At 42.0% G+C, this 19,278-nt stretch overlaps 1 protein-coding gene across 1 annotated transcript in view; it reads right to left on the bottom strand.

The window, feature by feature from the left end:
* The window catches only part of dchs1b (dachsous cadherin-related 1b), a 79,604-nt gene extending 65,334 nt beyond the window's left edge, over positions 1-14,270 (bottom strand). The window contains exons 1-3 of the mRNA XM_079283044.1: positions 13,808-14,270; positions 402-1,247; positions 115-312 (exon numbers count right to left, since the gene is read on the bottom strand). Coding sequence (XP_079139170.1) covers positions 115-312; positions 402-1,229 — 1,026 coding nt within the window. The 5' untranslated portion in view covers positions 1,230-1,247; positions 13,808-14,270. The remainder of the gene's footprint in view (positions 1-114; positions 313-401; positions 1,248-13,807) is intronic.
* Positions 14,271-19,278: the final 5,008 nt, after the last annotated feature.

Raw genomic sequence — 19,278 nt, 5'->3', positions numbered from 1 at the left:
CCTGGTAACAATGACCCTTCAGGAAGACATATTATACAAAACAAGATATTACCTGTCATCATTAACGGCACTTTATGCTGAAAGAATTTTTATGAATAACAATAATGCAATTACCTCAGGGTGGCTGGCGTTATCTCTGGCCTGGACCACCAGTTCATGAACCCTCTTCAGTTCATAATCTAGGGGCCTATTCAAAGTGATGACCCCAGACTTGATATCCATGACAAAGGTGCGATCAGGGTCACTCTGACGCCGGTTGATTTCATAAAGAACAAGACCATTATCGCCCTCATCCTCATCTGTTGCAAACACCTGAAAAGATAAGAATGTCTTTGAAATTAAAATGACCTGTTATTGAAGTATTGACTCATTATCTGAACACTGACAAGACTCGAGCTAACCTGTAGGATGCTGCTGCCTTGTGGGAGGCTTTCAGAGATAATAGCGTGGTATCTGGTCTGATTGAAGACCGGCGCGTGGTCGTTGATGTCCGTCACAGTCACTTCCAGGGTCATGGATCCCATCCTTCTGGGTGATCCCCCATCAAAGGCCTCCAGAACCAGGGTGTACAATGAGCGTTTCTCCCTGTCCAGAAGTCCATTGACCACCAGGTCTAGATACAGCACCTTGTTAGAAGCTCTCTTGGTCTCCAGTCTGAACACTTGGCCTACGTTGCCCTCTCGAATAGCGTAGCCTTGAGTGGTCAGCTGGTCCTTGTCTGCATCTGTCGCAGGCTCCAGGGAAAACCTTGTTCCAACTGCGGTGTGCTCGGGGATTTTAAGAACAGCTTTCTTTTTGGGGAACATAGGTGCATGGTCGTTGATGTCGTTGACGCTGATCATTACCTCAACAGTGACTCCTGTCATAGTCACAGCGATGAAGCTATAGTGATCCCTTTGCTCACGGTCCAGACGGCGTGCGGTGGTAATGATGCCTGTGGTTTCATCGATGTTGAGATCGTTGCTAACACCTGTGCTCTCGTGGTCCGAGATGAAGTAAAGGCCCCCAGTTTCACCAGGCGGTAACCCAGCGCTGATGTCACCTACGATGGTCCCAGCCGGCTGTTCCTCATCCAGCTGGAGCTCCAGTGCTCCAAGGACAGTTGTAGACTGAAGAAAAACAAGGAGGATGCATAAATAAAAGAGTGGCTTTCGTCGCCAGAGACTTGAACACACACAGGGTCCGCTGACCCAAGCCCTCCGTCTTGACCCTTTACTTGTTAACGACATGGTTGGGTTCTGCTACACCTGAGGGAAAGAAAAAGAGAGAAAGAGAAAAATATCAGCCAGAGAAAAGATGTATTTCTTTAAGTAACGATATATTTTATGATGTGTGGATTGAGCGATTGAACAGCTTTTTTTTATTCTCTATTTGAAAATATCTTGAAAATTCACTAAACATAAAATTTAAATAAAAATTCCACAGTGGAGTATGTATCTTAAATCCTTACATGACAGTAACACTTTTACAATCCTCAACCTATATATATCCTCAACCTGATGAATGTGAAGCTTTTCCCCCATTAAATGGACATTTTTGGAAAGAACTCTTCAGCTGGATCATGAAGATTCGAAAGAGCATGAAAATGGAAGTCTAAATCTGTCCAGGATCCACATTGGCTTGAGAACAGAATCATAAACTATATTTATCTGAAGGATAACAAGTTTTATTCACTGGGTGAGAACATTTTAAAGTGTCCAGAGCAGTCACACACTGAAATCCAAAGGAAAAACACATTAAAGACACTGAAATGAGCAGCAAGATCCTTTGTAAGATTTTCTTTTATGATAGAAAATGCTTACACGCACACACTTACCAATATATGGAATGTATGAGAAAGTAAGTCTATGGCTGCTTCAGCAGGGCCTGTATGGGGAAAAGCAGCTATTTAAGTCTGTAAGCTTAGCTTCTATGTTCCCCACACTTTAAATCATGCACAAATCCATAAAGATAATATCCTCCTCATGCTAATGCTATATCAGTCGTATCAGTCATAGCTGGATCTAATCATGAACAGATATACATATTGTAACTGTCTACAAAGGTATGCAACACTTCAGGGTCAAACACTTTTTGCCAAAAAGTCGTTTGAAGAGTGGATTTGCCTCATCAGTTGGCACATTGACTGAAAGAAAGGCAATCACAACAGCTCAAAGGCTGTCTAAAACTCAACTGACACTGCCTGAGTTATCCTACAGCTAACCCACCATACTTACAGAAACTTAAAACACACACTAATAATTATTTGCAAATGCTATTTGACCCAGGTTTGACACACATACTTCTGCAAACTGACGTGAAATTCTGGATGTACAAATCGAACCTGCATGGCCGCTCTTATCCCTCACGAGATAGATGCTCATTTTACCCCTTGATGAGGTCCACAAATATTTAGATTATGTTCAAAACGAGACCAACTGTTTATGCATGTTTCTCTCGTATTTACAAGGGAAGATTTATTGAGCGTATGACTCTTGAAAACGTCCTGCAATGAGGAGGGCCATCCAGCCCGAGCATAACTCATTCATCAAACCCAAGAGACCAGAGGGATGCTGCTTTAACAATCTTTTACATTGAACACCTAAACTCTCTGGAATGTGAATGAGTCCTGCCTCGATTAGCTAATGTTTGGTACAAATCATTATAACTATAAATGTGTGGTGCAGGTAAAGGTCCGGTAGCAGGCAGGACGCTAGTTGTCGATGGAAGTTGTTGGCCTTTGCTGGACAGCCATATTCACCGGGACAATCACTCCCCCAGTGCATGTATAGTCTGGACAGTTAACTTTAGGAATGTCTTCCACCTCTAGAGAGAAAGTCAGCTTGCTGCCGGCTGCAATATCTGCACATACGTTGAATTGAAGCATTCATACTTACAAATACAAAAAGACCACAGACCGACCTTTTTGCAGGCTGATTGTAAGGGAGTCTGCTGTTTCATATACAATCAAAGGAAGAGAAAGTTTCTTTTTTCATAGACAATAGTTCATCGGAGTGAGGTTACACTCAGATCACATGCTATTGAGCGAATACAACTCTGTAATTCATTTTAGATTTCCAAGGCTCCTGAAGTACTTTTGCATGATATATAGAGCAAATAAAAAACATTATTCAATATCTAATGAATCCTCCTGCAATCATCCATCCCACCGGCCTTTCTACCGACCCTGACCTCCTGCGGTAGTTTATGAGGCCTCCGAGGAAGAGAGATTAATAAAGTCTATCGCTCCAGTGGGACAGAGAGAGAGACACTGATACTGGTCCCTCTGGTGCGGTCACTGATCTCTACATCTGGTCCAGACGGCTGCTCTGGACAGTTGCTTGACTCCTACGCAAAGAGGCAAGCTGAGCTGAGCAAGGATACCCGCCTTTCTTTTGTTGTGGTTGCTGTGTGTCAAAGTAGTTGGAGTGTTTCTGTTTATGGACTGTCTGCCTTGAATAAGGACGAAAATAGAAAAATAAGTGGAGGTCGCACAGAGACAAATAGGGGTGTGATGATGAAAAGAAACCTTTCTGCTGCTGGGAGGGAAACTCAGAGTCAGAGCCTTTGGGGTCCCCGCTGTGATGAGATGAACCCACGATACCCTGAATTACCATAATGCAGCCATTGACACACCACAGAAAAAAGAAGGAAAGAGAAGGAAAGACTCGATTTAGGACATAATAGAACAAGTAACATTCTGAAGGGTGATTACAGTTTGCTTTGGCCTGGCTGCCTTATTGTCTTTAGGGGCCACTGAGCTGTGGAGCAGAAACTCATGATTGAAAAACAAAAAGTCGGAAAGGGAGTATTCCAGAATGTGCGGTCTATATGCGAGTCTTTTTACATCCTCTCTCCCTCATTGCTTCAGTTGAGTGTCAGTGAAAGGTTATATTGATGAACAAATCGCAAGGCTGCAATCTGTCACTGTCAATGAGCAGTTGGTCGATGACATCATCTCCCTTTTGACGTGTGCTGTAATACTCTTGTGTTTACAGTAAAAAAGCACAAGCTGATGAGGGATGGAGAGCGCAAGGGCTGAAATATTGCTCATGCTGAAAGGCTCCTGGCAGAACAGATGGCCAGTGGAAAAGACCACCTGAGTCACTCCCTCTAGTGGCACTCTTTATAATGTTATGCTAATTATGATAAATTACGTTTCTAACAGTTAAATGCAAAAAAACAAGTCAAATACAACAAAGAACAAGCTTCAACCGTCCGTCTGGTTGCACGGGTCTTTGTACGCCTGCACAACACATGTGCATGCGAGCAGTGACATCATCTCTGTGCGACCGCATTGACAGACAGTGCAGACCCGGAGGGCTCCATGCAGTCTCAGCCACATTTTATCTGGCATTGTGACCCCATAATCTGCCTCTGGTGTGTGCAAGCCTCAAAGCCTCAAATACATGGGCCTCCACTCTTAAGTGCTGTTACCATATAATAGAAAACCATATTGTTTTCTATAGGGTGTAACAATTTAAAGTACTACAGTATATGTTTGAGGATGTGTGCGAGTGTGTTCACACTGTAGTATCTCAGTTGTGAGGAACAGATTTTCCTTATACAGTGCCAATTCTAAACAGGCCTCACTATCTCCCCATCCCTCCCATGTCTGTCCCTCCTCCTTTCCTTCGTCCGTCCCCTCTAATGGATTTAGCAGATCCAGGAGGGCACGCCATAGCTATACCCCTGGGCCAATCCAAACAGGACCAAAAGTCACGAAGTTCCAAGTAAAAAACGGCCACTCAATACCGCCATGTTTCTTGTGCTTTGATGGAACAGCTCAGGATTGCAATAGTTCCTCAGCGGTTGAGCGGTCTGGCATTGGCTGTTGATAGTTGGCAGCGACTCATTGAGTCCTGAAACTGCTTCTGTGCCACCCACAACAAACATTGGTAAGGTCCTGTGTGATTGACAGTAAAGCCAGACAGGGGAAAGAATGAAGGGAAAAGCTTGCTAAGTGAAATACACAAGTTGAGATTAGAAATACAGTATGACTGCTGTAAAAACAGACACGATATACAACCTTGCCTTTTAAAAGCAAAAATACCATTTCCAAATGCAAAAGTCTGATTTATTCTCTTCTTTTTTTTGCAATCCATGTCATGCATGTGCTCTATATGGTGTTAAGATACTAGATTTCTGTAGTTCTGGTGCCATTTAAAAGCGTAAAAAAACCACTTCTCAACAAGTGTACAATTACAGGGTGGCTACAGCAACACCAACACTTTAAATGGCTGAGAATGAAAGGTTAGACCTGGTTGTGGTGAAACAGGCTGCAGCGGTATAAGCTTTGTGGAAAGAGGGAGGGAGGGTTGAGAGTCTGGTTGGAGGGGGGGGGGGTAGATGATGGAGGAATGCTTTGCTTCTCAGTATTCATGTCGTTTGGGTTGTGTGTGTGTGTTTAGGGGGACGACAACTCTGACCCCCGTCTCCGCTTTGAGTCGCCTTTCCCTGGATTTCTGGATATAGACGTCCCATTACCAAACCCAGCTGTCACCAGCTCAGCTGTCTCAGCACTGTGAGCATTAATGTGTGTGTGTGTGTGTGTGTGTGTGTGTGTGTGTGTGTGTGTGTGTGTGTGTGTGTGTGTGTGTGTGTGTGTGTGTATTTAAGTTCCTTTCTATGCACATATATCTATGCTTCCTCCGTTCCACTCTTACTTTGTCCTCCATTCCAGACCACACTAAAGGTGGATATCAGTTTCAATTTATTTCCATAGCTGACCATCAAAACAGAATCTTAAGTATATCTTAGCACCAGCTTCTCAGACACCCAGATGTCCACTGTCTGAACAGTTACACACACACACACACACACACACACACACACACACACACACACACACACACACACACTGAAATATACATGCATGTGCTGCATCACAGCACAATCAATATTAATTGTACTATGTGGTGAGAGAGTTCATGACTGTATCATTCAAGTGGGTTACCTCACCCAAGGGAAGCCTGCAGCCATAAAAGCTCTCACAACCTGTGAAACACAACCTACGTGTCTGGTTCGTGGAGACTGGCAGAATCTAAGTGAGTACGTTTGAATTAATCATGATGAAGTGAGGACCAGTTCCTTGGTTACTCTGAGCTGCAGCTTAATTGGTTAATCTGAAACAGAGTGACGAATACATTCTGTAACAGGGAACGTGACAGAGAAGTCGGTATAACTGATCCAGTTTATGTACTGTATCATCACAAGTCTTTTGATACATTGTTTTTTTTCAAGTCTGATCATGTTTGCTTTTAATTAGTTTCTTAATGTCTCTTATGTAAGTAAGTAGTGATTTCAAAGCCAAGTACTGAGGAACCAAGCTGTAACATTGTTCCCAGTTTACCTCAGCTATGTGAAAACCTTTTTTAATTCTATCCATGAAATGTTGCTCTGGAGTTTTATTTTATTACTTATTTTATTACTTATTTTATTACTTATTTCCTACACTGATGTCAGTGGGGCTGCAGAGACGGGGGGGGGGGGGGCACGTCATCGCAGAGACTAGTCAGTTCACAGTGAGAGCGATCCTCTGTGCCAGGAGCCTACTGAGACTGAGAGTTTGAGGCTCAAGTCTACACTTTGTTTTCATATTGCAGTTCTTTAAGAGAGTGTGATCTTATTCTCTGATTAGGAAGTGAATGTTGCTTGCATGTGATTTTTATTTTTGTTCCAATCCAAAAGGTATTTGGAGAGTGAGATATATTGTTTCATGGTTTGGCTCCATGCTCTCGTTTGGATGTGAAACGATGCGATGAAAGTGTGGTTAAAAAACAGACTTGTTAAACAATATGTGCCCTCATATTGGGGTCAGTAATATTTTACATACTATTCAATAAAATAATGATTGATATGTCAACAGGTATTTGAGCCATATTTGACTAATTCATTCTGTAGTGTAGCATTATTACAAGTCATGTCTCAATTCACTGCGCTGCTGCGTCAAAATCTTAAAATAGGCATGTTACACTTATATCTTTGCATCTCTCCACTAACATACGTACTTACTTAACTCCAGAGGGATAATAGCTGGTGAAAAATAACTGCAGAAGACTCTGCAGCAGCAGCATGACAATTCAAAGCTGGTGTGATGACTCAGATTTGTTTATTTACCCACACAGGAGATGTCAAGCTGGAATACAGTCACACACACACTTACAAACTGCACTAGCTCCCCTGTGACAAAACGTCCTAGATTCTACTGCCCGACAGGCAAGAAGGAGAAAGAGAACGACACAGTCACAGATGGAAGGACCTGAGGGAGAAGTGGAACCAGAGATACAGAGGAAAAGTTTGATTCTGAATGAGGTTTCCTTAAAAAAAAAAAAGCATTGCCATGGTGACAGAGACAGAAAGAAGAAGAAGTTAACCATAGTTTGAGTGAGTGCTGAATCACACACACACACACACATGCATGCAGCCTCACACGCACCCACATAAATAATGTACCCTCTGGACCGTCATTGAAGCCAAGGAGCAAGTGAAAACACAGCCGGAGGTGATTCACTTACCCCTCAGCCTTCAAGGCCACACTGCCAAGTGAATGTGCAGTGAGTTTTGCTTCTCTGATGGATGCGTGTGTGTCTGGGTGTGTGTATGACTAATCATTTCAAAAGAAAAATGGAGAAAGTGGGTGAATATTCAAAAAGTAGATAATAATACAAAACAAAGAGTGGGCCCACATGGTCAGCGGGGAAAAAAAAACAACAACAAAAATGGTTTGCATGGCGGGATATTCCTGAAGGTGAAGGAGCAAGCTGCCATCTACCAGCAATCATCAGCGCTCCCCATCAGAGTATGTTTAATATCACAACAGGGCAGGTTTTCCAGCCGAACTACGTCAGTGACTCAAACATCATTACCTCATTGGTGAAACTGAGATAAATACCCTGACAGTGGCTGAAACAAACAATTTCTCTACTCATTTGAGTTCTATCTGAGAGGAGAACGCCTGTTCAATTGTCCGTGAAAATCAGAAATGACACATCATTGTTAAGTTGAATACTCTAAAATGCACAAACAAGCACATAATGGCTTCATTTGGCTGCACATTGTGCTACAAACTTGTAGCATGCATTTACTTTGCAATATTTGCCAAATCATTTGTTTGAATTATGGGCATGATTGTTTAGCGCTGACACCCACACACACTTCACTTACTTTAATTCCCTGTAGGGTCATCCTAACCCTGAATGCCTAACCCCAATGTTTACCCTAACCTTTACCTAACCCATTCATACTTCAAAACCTAAAACTCTAAAATAAGTGTTTAACTTTGTGGGGACATATCGGAGGTAAGTCCCCACATGTGTCAATGTGAACAGACTTCAGTCCCCACAATGTGATAAATACATGAACATACAAACACACTGTATTATATCAGAATAATCACAGCATTTGTTTATGAACGAACAGAGGAAAAGTTAAAAGTCAAAACATTCTGATAGCCAAAACAGGATCCGGAGAAGAGAAACCGAAGACCCCTCTTGTAATTTAAACACACACACACACACTCACACACACGGGCAAGCACACACTTTAATCTTTTTCCACATTCTGCCCGATGAAATAATCAGTGACATGGCCTCAGGCAGAAAGTCGTATGAGATTATGTTGTTGTATCAGAAAACACAAACATTAATCAAAGCGCTAAAAAGTTGTGTTGAAAACATTTGCAGGGTGAAAGTAGGCCGGTATCTCCCTAAAATAAATGCTACAGACTTAATTTCACTGGGAGGGACTAGGAATTTGGTTGTTCTTTGGTTGACATATCTGAACTATCAAAATCCATAATTACTCATCTCTAGCTCCGAATATGTGACGGCGACTTAGCTTATTAGCTAATAAACTCTCTATCGACTTTCGGGTTAGTGGCGCGCCAACAGCTGTTCTCCAAGAGAATGCCTTTGTATCATGTTACGCCATTATATTTATTGTGGTAAGCCTGGGAATTAAGTCTGTCTGTCTTTGTTTTCATTTGCTCTACAGAGTTAAACAGACATCAATACTCATCAGTTAATAATGATGCAATGAAATCATGTGATTGATGGGTTTGAGGCTCCAAATGAGGACTGATCTCTCTCGCTCAATCAATGGCAAACAACGCAGAATAACATTTTTGATCTTCCTAAAGGCCACTGCTTTTCAAAAACTTATTTCCTCTGCAGCCAACATTTTCTTTTGCCTCCTTTTGTCTCACACACATCCAGTCTCTGAATCCCTTAACTCGCACAGCACGTTGCACTGTACCTGAGCTGCGGTGCGCTGCATGCGGTGCTCAGCTCGGTGCAAATGTTTGATGTACCAGAAGCTCAGATCATCTCACTTACATCATTAAAAACACATGAGACTCTACACACACAGGCTCTCTCTTCCTCTCCCTGTTTTAGCCTCAGAGCTTAGACACTTCTCATCCATCATGCACCCAGATGGGCAGCAGTTACCACATCTCATTCATTTTCGCTCAGAGCAATTCCCACATTCATCTCTTCATGTGACTAATGAAATGAATACATCACTTCATTCAGAAACATGTGTGTGCATATACTGCACACACATGTTTCGAAGAATCGATGAAGAGATCCGAGAAGGAGTGTCTCCGCTGGCATCTGATAGAACACACTAGGATACGGTGCTGCAACAGCTCGTCAATTTATCAATCAGTGTCAGAATCAGACATCAAATTAACCAACAACAATGATATGATTTATCAATGCTGATTTTTATATTTTAAAGAGTAAACAGTTCATCTATAAGTAAAAAAAATACTAATTGAGAGATTGACTGATGATGAAATAGTCATTAGTTGCAGCCAAAATGAGATTTCTCCATCAACTACACAGGTCTATCCAACGGCCACACACTTGCTCGCGTGCAAACGTTCATGCACAGAAGTAAACTCACTTCTTCCATCCATCCACTGCAACTACGAGGAACCCAGAATTCAAACGATCTTGCCACACTTTGGCAGTCGGGAGCCAGTGTCACTGTTCCAACCCACGGCAGAGAAGCGCAAGATGGGGAAACTCGAGACAACACCAAGCTTTAGAGGACTCCCATCTGCAGCTTCCTTCAGGAACATAACAACCCATTTCCAGCAGTTGTTATTCCAGATCTGAATCTAAAGGCCTGGTCTTCCTACGCTGGGCAGTTTGGATCAACGTCTGTTGTCAAATTTGAAGATTATAATGTAGCAAGTCAAGGTTTGAAACTTTGTATTTCAGAAGGACAGTGGAGATAGTCCAAAAGCAGTCTCCCAATACCCTTGCAGACAGCACCTACTTCTCTGCACTGTGAAGAATGTTTTTTTTTTATTCAGTCAGTGTCTGCAGTCCTTGCCATTCAGCTGACCGGACCATGAATAATGGCGGTTACTTCATAACTGGGCCTCAGCACAATCAAAAATGGAATTGCACCATCTGAAAACTCCAGCTAGTCAATCATTCTGTGTCTGACGGGAGAGTCCCGTCATTTCCTTTGATTGGTTGAGGCAGTCATACAGTAATATCTTCTCCAGAGCAGCAGTTAAATGGGTCGTCATACTGTAAGTAGGAAGGTAAGATCTATATTGCCCCAGTGGGAAGACTACTAAGAGTACACTGTAAGAAAAAAAAAGCCTCCAAGATGAGGTATGACTCAGGACGATTGTGTACGTGAGATTATTTATTACGAACACGTTTCTAACACGATCCAACATTGCAAAAAGTATTACCTCGTACTTCATATTTCAAACATTAACTCCCAAAGTGGCAGCAGCAAGAATGAAACATTGAAGAAGCAAGGATGGTAACAATGTAATTATGAAACGACAGCCCGATGCTTTTATCTTTGATACAGCCGAATTTTAATTCCAATGTCAATTTGGGAACCACTTTCTCTGCATGTAAGCACACACACACAGCTCAAATGTTAGAAAAGCGTAATTCAATTTCTCGATTGTAATCACAGCAAGATGGCAGACTTGGCGATTGTAGCTGCCATGGCAACCAGTAGGCCCCGAGGGTAAAGTTAATAAAATGTGGAGCAATCAGCAAAGGGGATTCCTTATCAATGGGAATCTTATTTTATGACTCTACTACTGAAGCTATTAATAACTGCCTGGCCGTGCTGTGGATGGCTGATGTAAACAGAAGTGGCTTTAGAGGAAACCGAAGATAAGTTCACATGCTGCCTAATAAATATAAATTACATGAAATCCCCTCAAAATGGAGTCTTTGGTTGATGTTATGTCTAAAAAACGGTGGTCTGAGATGTAAATAAAGACACCAACACCCTCAGAGTCTCTTTCCGGATATTTGTACTCAGATGCTGATTTCCCACGCGCAGAAAACAAAACCCAGGAAAAAACAGTTCTGGAATACAATTAGACAGATCTTTGTTTGAGCTGCAACATTTGGGTGGGAAGATGCTTTCTGGTTTTTCCCCTCACTCTCTTTCTGTGTTGGCAGCACTCCATGACTTGAGTTGATGAGCTGAAACAGATATTACACAAAACCCTTCACTCTCTACAGTTTTCTCTGCAATATGGTACGCGGGGGTGACTTTGTCTTCTTAATTAACAATTCAGACACTCTGGGTTATAGGATATAATCATGCACATAATGAAACTTGACCCAAAAAGATGACATTCTCTTCTTATGTGGGTTTTTTTGGGAGTACAAGCAGAATTTCAGTGTCAATGCGTGGCGAATGCGCAGTTTGATTACACTGTATATCTCCAGAGTTTAAAGTAAACTCTCAAGATTACTTGAGATTTGCAGAAGAATAAAGCCTCAACTTGAACATTCCCAAAAGTAATCCCATTAGAGTAAACAAAAAGGAACTTAAAGACTGTGGGTGGCGGTATTATATTTCATCTTGAAAAAAGGCAACTTTGATTCAAGCTTTTAAAAGAGATTTATCAATATTGGCCTGTATGTCAGCATGATTCCGATGTAGCATTATCACATTACAAGGAGCAGAATAAGATGCAGAAACCAAGCCAAGTTAGATGTCACATTGCTGCCAACATGCACACCAAATAATCCGATATACAATGAAGGGAATGGGGGTTGGAGGGTTGTGGTTGCTATTCAGTCACCTCCCCCCCAACATTTTAATATAAAGTCTTTCAGCAGATGCTGTTGCCTTAGGAGTGCATGTATTTTGAACACAGCCCTGATGAGAATGCCCTGACCCTGGCAGAGTCAGTATCACGCTCAACCATCCAGCTGCATAGAACAACATGAAGTGCAAGGTAAACAGCAGACTGTTGACTTTGTTGATAAGCTCTTCAAAAAGACGTGACACTTCACGGAACGAATAGACCTCTCTGCCTTGACAGGGTTCGCTTGTTGTAGGCAGTGTTAGATAGACAGGAAGTAATGGGAGTGACATGAATTATCACAGCTCTTCTTGTAAATGAATTGAGGATTAATGAAAACACATTTCACGGGCATGATTAGGGCTCAAAGTGGACACTTCAGCTGCAACCACAAGAACACATTAAATGATCGTCTAGGCGCAAACTTGTAATCCGTCCTTTCATAATTGTATCCTCTAAAAAGCTACATTATGTCTGCCAGAATAAAGATATAACTAGATTCTCTAGAACTGCTTAATTGCCATTATTGTAACTGCTACTGTATATGAGTAATTATAAGGTTGTTTGCACAAACATAAGCTCTACCCGATGCAGCCGCACCAACAGATATCCATATGGTTCCTGTTAGAAAATGTCTTGCTGCACGCCTCGTCGCTCTGCAAGAAACCAAACTGTTACTGGTTGTGTGCGGACCAGAGGCTGAGGCCAGTGTGCTGCAGAGCTGGAGCACATGAGACTGTAAGTGGATAGTGTAATAATGCAAAGATCAGTATCCCTCCTTACAGCAGAATACCAGGAGCTGTGGACGCCAGACACCAGATATGACTGGAATAACTATTGTGGTTAGGAACTTAAATATGCCCCAGGGTCCCCATTTTTAGCTGTTGGCCATGTAAACATATATGGACAGAACTGGCTGCTATAAATCCACTTGATGTTTAAAAAATATTTCAATTGTGTCAGAATGTATTTGCTGGATATTGAAACCTGACATCCTCTTGGACTTGTTTTTTTTAATGTGTTATACAGTCTTTATCATCTACTGAGATAGTCCCTGTGCGGTTTTTTTGGTTCTGTTTTCATAATCATACAGAAAAGTGGAAACTACACCATCATCAACAGAGCACACTCTGCTGTAGCTAATGGTTTTAGGGCACAACAGTGGGCTACTTCAAATTCTCTCCACTCGTGACATCCGTTGTTCTCCTGAGGAAATAGTCCAAAGTGTGCTGGCCCTCTTTGTGCACTTCATGGTGTTTCCCTTTAAGTGGTTCTGTACTCCCTCCAAAACAAAGGGTATTCGCTCTGAGCTAAAACCTGGAGTAGGAAACCACTGACTTACTATCATCAAATAGTTCCATAAGCCATAAGAAGCTGGCCTACCAGACCAAGCTCCCCTTCATGTTTAGCATATTTTGAAAGGGGCTCCACTCTTTTCTCTTTTTACAACCTGGCTGTTCAGCTGGTTTGGCTGTGGATGTGGACCAATAATCGATATGAGGCTGCTGCATCACCATGATCCATTGATCTTGTATAATAGCCTATTGTAGCCGATTTAGCATGGTCTCCCCATATCTCAGCACACCCGGGACCAGCTACGAGCTCAACCATGCAAGGTGCAGATGCAGGGTGCACCCCTCTATACGGAGAGCCAGAAGAGCTCATTTCTCCACCTTCATCCCTTACTGATCAGATGTAATAGTGAACATAGAGGATGAGAATAAAGGAGCTGTCACTTACATTCATCTGACCCACTCCGCAGCTCTGGATGTACGCTCTGGATATCCCCTCCAAAACTGATTCATATGCAAACGGTCTCCAATTCCCCCTCAACGACTGACAATCCTCCGGGACAAAATCTTGAATGGAGCCGTGCTGTCCAGCTGGACCGGGCTTTTTTTCTTTCTTTCTTTTTTTCCTTTTTACATAATATCCACAAAAATGACAGTTGAGCCAATTCCACGGATTTTCTAATCTGGTACACCGGTAGGGTGGTTTACTCCTCTTTTATCCGTCTCCGTCCCCGTGTCAGGTGAGCGCGTTTCGATCAGCTGCAAAGCTCTACGGTTTCTTTGACGTCTGCAGAAGAAAGGAGCCGCCTGTGGCCCCGCAATGCTCTTCTCTCTCGTTGATCTTAAACGTTTCTCTCCTCGTTTTCTCTCTCTCAGCATCCAGTCACTCAGACACGGCGTGTGTATGTGTGCGTGCGTGTGTGTGTGTGTGTGTGCGCTAAAGCGGAGCCGCTTCAGGGCACCGTGCACCTCACCGACTGAAAGCCAACTCCTCCGCCACAAGGCCCAGCCCCCCTACTCTCCTCCTCCTCCTGCCATTACCGACTGGGGTTGCTAATTTATTCGGGTACTCTACACAAAAGGGAGGACAGAGGAGAGGGAGGCTGTGGAATACAGCAGAGAGAGGAGGAGAGCAGCCTTTGGTGCCCCCCAGCTCCGTTCAGTGGAAGTAGTCTTTGAAACAAAAGAGCGCAGCGCACCATGCCTGATCAAAAGAGGAGTTTAGCTCAGCATGGCACATTATGAATGGGAATGAGTCATTAACAGCATCATTTATATTTCCTTCTTTGTGGGGACTTAATAATATGATATCATTTAAAAGGATACCACACACGTTACAAAACCTCCCCAAAAAGAACACACTCAAATATTCTCAATGGTTCTCAATACAGATCGTGTGTCGACTGTTCCAGCAGCTAGTTTGCAGCTAACAGGGCAAACGACGGCAACAGTGCTGACAGAGCTAACAGCTATTAAAAGCAAATCACATAGTATAATGTTTCATGAAATCTGTATGAACATGCATGTAAGATGAATTACACTGTTCATTCAAGAGGTTATCACCAACACATTTAACAACACATGCCTACACAATTATTTTTCAAGTAGAATTTATTAAATATTTTGGAAACTTTTAATTAAACATACATTATACATTATAGGTGCCTTAATATTGAAGGTGGATCAATTACGTTTTAGATATGTGAATGTAAAATTCCACAGCTATAATCTAGGACAGGAAGCAGCAGAGCAGGCTTGGTTGAGGTTCAGACACACACACCCTTTGGACCGCAAGCGTCAGCAAGATGGCAGTCATTTATCACCCCAGATTTTAGGTCAAGTCTCCACCTGCATCGTTGAACCAGAGCAGAGGAGGCGGTGTGGAAGATGGAGCGATGGTCTGGGGGTGGGAGGTGTGAACATGGGGAGGGGTCTATGGTTGGGTTGCTGGAGGCAGTTGCCAAGGACAGCAATCAATCCATCCCCTCATGCTTTGGGAGAGCACATGCCCGATTATATTGCAGTCAGTGGAGGGGAATGGTGCATTTACACTTTCACCAGTAAGTGTCTACATTTACCCACATTGACCATGACATGATGACCATACCGTATGCATTCAGGCTCACTTAACTCTGCAGGAGACACAAAAGATTGTTTGGTGAATCCAGAAAGTAATGATCTATTAAAGACAAGCAAACATAAAGTCCCTGTTTCCTCATCATTTGTGACAGTGGTCACTTGGAGATAGAACCATCAGTCATGGCATTATTAGTGTCATGTGGAACCTCGTGAAATGAACACGGCATTACAATAATCCAGACAAGAAGTGATACAAGCATGAATAACTCTATCTATCTAACAAAATATCTGAGACATTTCTCAAGTGTAAGAAACACCACTGAGCAAGCATTTAAACATGGGACTATAGCAACTGCGTTTGTGACCAAAAATAACACCAACGTTCTTAACAACAAGTATAACATGTTGAGCTGGAGTGGCAAAAGCAGGCAGAACTTGTTCATAAATGAGCTCACTGCCTATAATAAGGATTTCCATTTTAGAGGATTTAATCTGAAGAACGTTTTCAGCCATCCAATCCTTAATCGCAGCTTGACAATTATGCATGGACGATAATTTAGTTCAATTTGATGGTTTGTAGGACAAGTACAATGCAGTTGAGTATCATCTGTCTAACAATGAAATGAAATATCATGCTTTTGATAATGTGGCCCAAAAGGAGTTAAAAGGGGACAATAAAAGTGGTCCTAGAATAGAGCTCTGTGGTACGCCATACATAAATGATGCTTGAGAGGAGGCAAAGCCATCAATATACACAACACATTTTCTCTTAAAATATGAAGAGAGAACCACTGGAGGGCAGTCTTTGAGATACAAACCCATGTTCTCAACCTTTCAATAATAATTGATAAAACAATTAAATGTGTTAACACAGAGTAGATAATGCTCTTAGACTCTCTAGTGAAGCCTATACATAGCACTTAACTACAGTTGAAATCCCTATCAACACTGAATTCAAAATATATCTGGCTTTGTCATAAATTGACGAATTAAGTTCGATCCCTGGCTACAACCCGCATGTCGACGTGTCCTTGAGCAAGACATTGAACCCCAAGTTGCTCCCCAGGCACTTCACAGCAGCCCACTGTTCCTAAAAATGCTTAGTGGGTAAAATGCAGAGGTCAAATTTCATGTATGTAATGTAAATTAATATTGTAATAAAGTTTTTTTTTAAGTTTTAAATATGCTATTAACGATATTTGTATATCAGTCATCCTTAACAAGCCAGCAACATGATTATAACATTCAATGTCTAATTCATTATTTTCCTGCCCTTTGTTGTTATCATAACAAGTTCCCTTTCCATGTTTAGGATGATGTCATGTGTTAGGTAAGATTGCAGAGGATACAACATGTAATCCAAACTCCTATTCTCACCTGTTGGTTCTCAACTCCGGACTGAACCCCATGACCCAGATACACTCGCATTTCGAACAAAACATACCAAAGGGTTAACATTTAAAATGCAATTCATAAAAAACAATCCACCAGTTGATTGTGCCGTTGCCCCTGTTGGTTGTGAGTTATGAGGACTGTACTTTACATGTCTTTGAAAATATGTGTTGCTTGCGAAAAGGTCTGGTTGGCTACAGATACCTGACAGCTTAAACGTCTTTAAAGACACATGTTGATCAATTTGAATATACTGCTGTATGTGTGTGTGAGTGAATTTATTCTGCATCAATGTTGTTGTGTGAACACCTGCCACAGAGTTGCAACTACACAGCTTTAGCCAATTGCAGATGGCTGACGAGTGACACTTTTGGTGTGGCTCCCCACGATGGAGGAGACCACCACAAGATTTATATTGTTGCCGCACACATTCATAAGTGTAAAATCTCTCTCTGTCATACTCTGTCATCCTCCCTCTAACCTCAAAATCCACAGCCTCACCATGATAATTTCCAGTCCACATTTCAAACCTTTAGCACACCTCCTGGATTTTATAGTCTGTCAAGTGTTAGACAAGCCTTGGTTTTATTCCAACCCCATGCATTCATAACAGAACTGATTAAAGCAGCAGTCACAGAGTTGTAAATTCCCAGAGACCCTTTAGAAATGACTTATTGTGGCCTTTCTAGCATCATCTGATAATCTGTAGATATTTGAATTATCATGGACCTCCTACAGTATGGTCACCTCTCACACAATATTGAAATAAGTGTGGCAAGGTGATTAACTAACAACGATAGAAGCTGTAAGGTCAATTGGCAATGCATCGTTAGGAGCTAATGGAGGGGCCTGTCTATATTGGCTGTGTGATTGGACTTGTTGGCTGGGTCTCTCTCTTGCTCCTATGCAAACACACACAGTTGAGCGCAGGACTGCGATGTGAATCAAAGCAGCAAATTAGCCAAATTGGCATGTTTGCATGTGCAGTAGACTGAAACAAGTTTTAAGATTTCATCACTGAAAAATAAATATCTGGTGAGAAATCTAACATAACATGTATTTTTCCTCTCTGCAAAAATCCTCTGGGAATGTGCCTGAAAGGAAACCCCTTGACTGGCAAGCAACACAATATCCTAGCTCTGTATATCCTGGCAGCTCCACCCATAAAACGGCTTAATGTGTCTCTTTCCACCATGTTTTATTTCATTCAACTGCTATCACTTCATCTCTCGGTAGTCATTCTTTTTCCTGACACGCAAGTCTAAATTTACAGTACCGCACATACTTCAACTTTCTCATTTTTGTCACTTGACTCTGTCTCTTTCTCCCTCGACCAAACATACTACCCTGTGTCCATGCAGGTGTCTGCCCCGGCAATCTGATCCACCTTTCCTGTGCGGCAGGATGGGATGAGGTCACAGTTGCACTCAGAGACTCTGCGTGCCAAGAGAGGAAACAGTGGTGGCTTAATCAGACCTTCCTTTCCCATGGCCAAAATATCGCTGTCTGGCATTGACCAGGGTTTCATTCAAAAAGAGTTCTTTAACTCTTGTGAGCAAAGATCCCTTGTTATTCACAGTTCAATGTTTTAAAGTAGAAGTCTGGCAATATTCTACATTTCTTCTTATTGTCAACAAATGCCATTAAAAAAACAAAAGTAACAATGAATCGATCTTGCTAACAAGTGTTGCCTATGCAGCCAAAGCTTAATACATTTGAACAACTATTAAAACACATTAAAACACATAAATGAGCAACACCTTTGAAGTGGGTAACATGTTCATTCAGTAGAATTAACAAATGCACTGTAATCCATCCCCAAGTAATGCGCTATGTACTCCTGTTTGAGTAACTTTTGCTATAAACTACAGTGCTTAGCTGATTTAGGAAATGATTCAACTTTTCAAAAAGTGAACAGTACGCTACTAGGTTAGAAAAGTTTTGAGGGCTTTGATTACACACTTCTTAACTTTACCTGCAAATATTACCTTCACGCTGGAAAGGAGCTTGTCATATTATTACAAAACTGAAATATTGTTCTTGCTTCACCTCTACTCATCACACGATAACACTATGGGCACTTTCTCTGGTCTTTTTTTCTCAAGTGCCTTCCTTTGCCACTGGCGACAAATACAGTTGTATTTTGTCTTCATCTGTGCCTGCAGGGTATTCTTAGGGAGATTATTATAGCTCACTTTACTCTGAGGCCAGCCTGCCTACCATGCAACCACACACCGGCCCAATGACTTTGGCTTGTCTTTCAAAGCTACTACGTAGTGCATTTCTGCAGATGCCACTAAAAGGGGACCAAGAGCAAGGTTTTTAGGAATTGGATGTATCGAATGCAGAGAATTGATTTTGTTCCGCCAACAGAAGGGAACAAGTCAGTGTTTCCACTTTGTTTGGGTGTTGGCACCACATTTCCTGTTGGTTATGTGTGGTTTCCTC

Source organism: Melanostigma gelatinosum (genome assembly GCF_949748355.1).
Source record: "Melanostigma gelatinosum genome assembly, chromosome: 14".
Taxonomy (NCBI): domain Eukaryota; kingdom Metazoa; phylum Chordata; class Actinopteri; order Perciformes; family Zoarcidae; genus Melanostigma; species Melanostigma gelatinosum.
The sequence above is the reverse complement of the archived record's forward strand: the minus strand, read 5'-3'. Positions and strand labels throughout refer to the sequence as shown.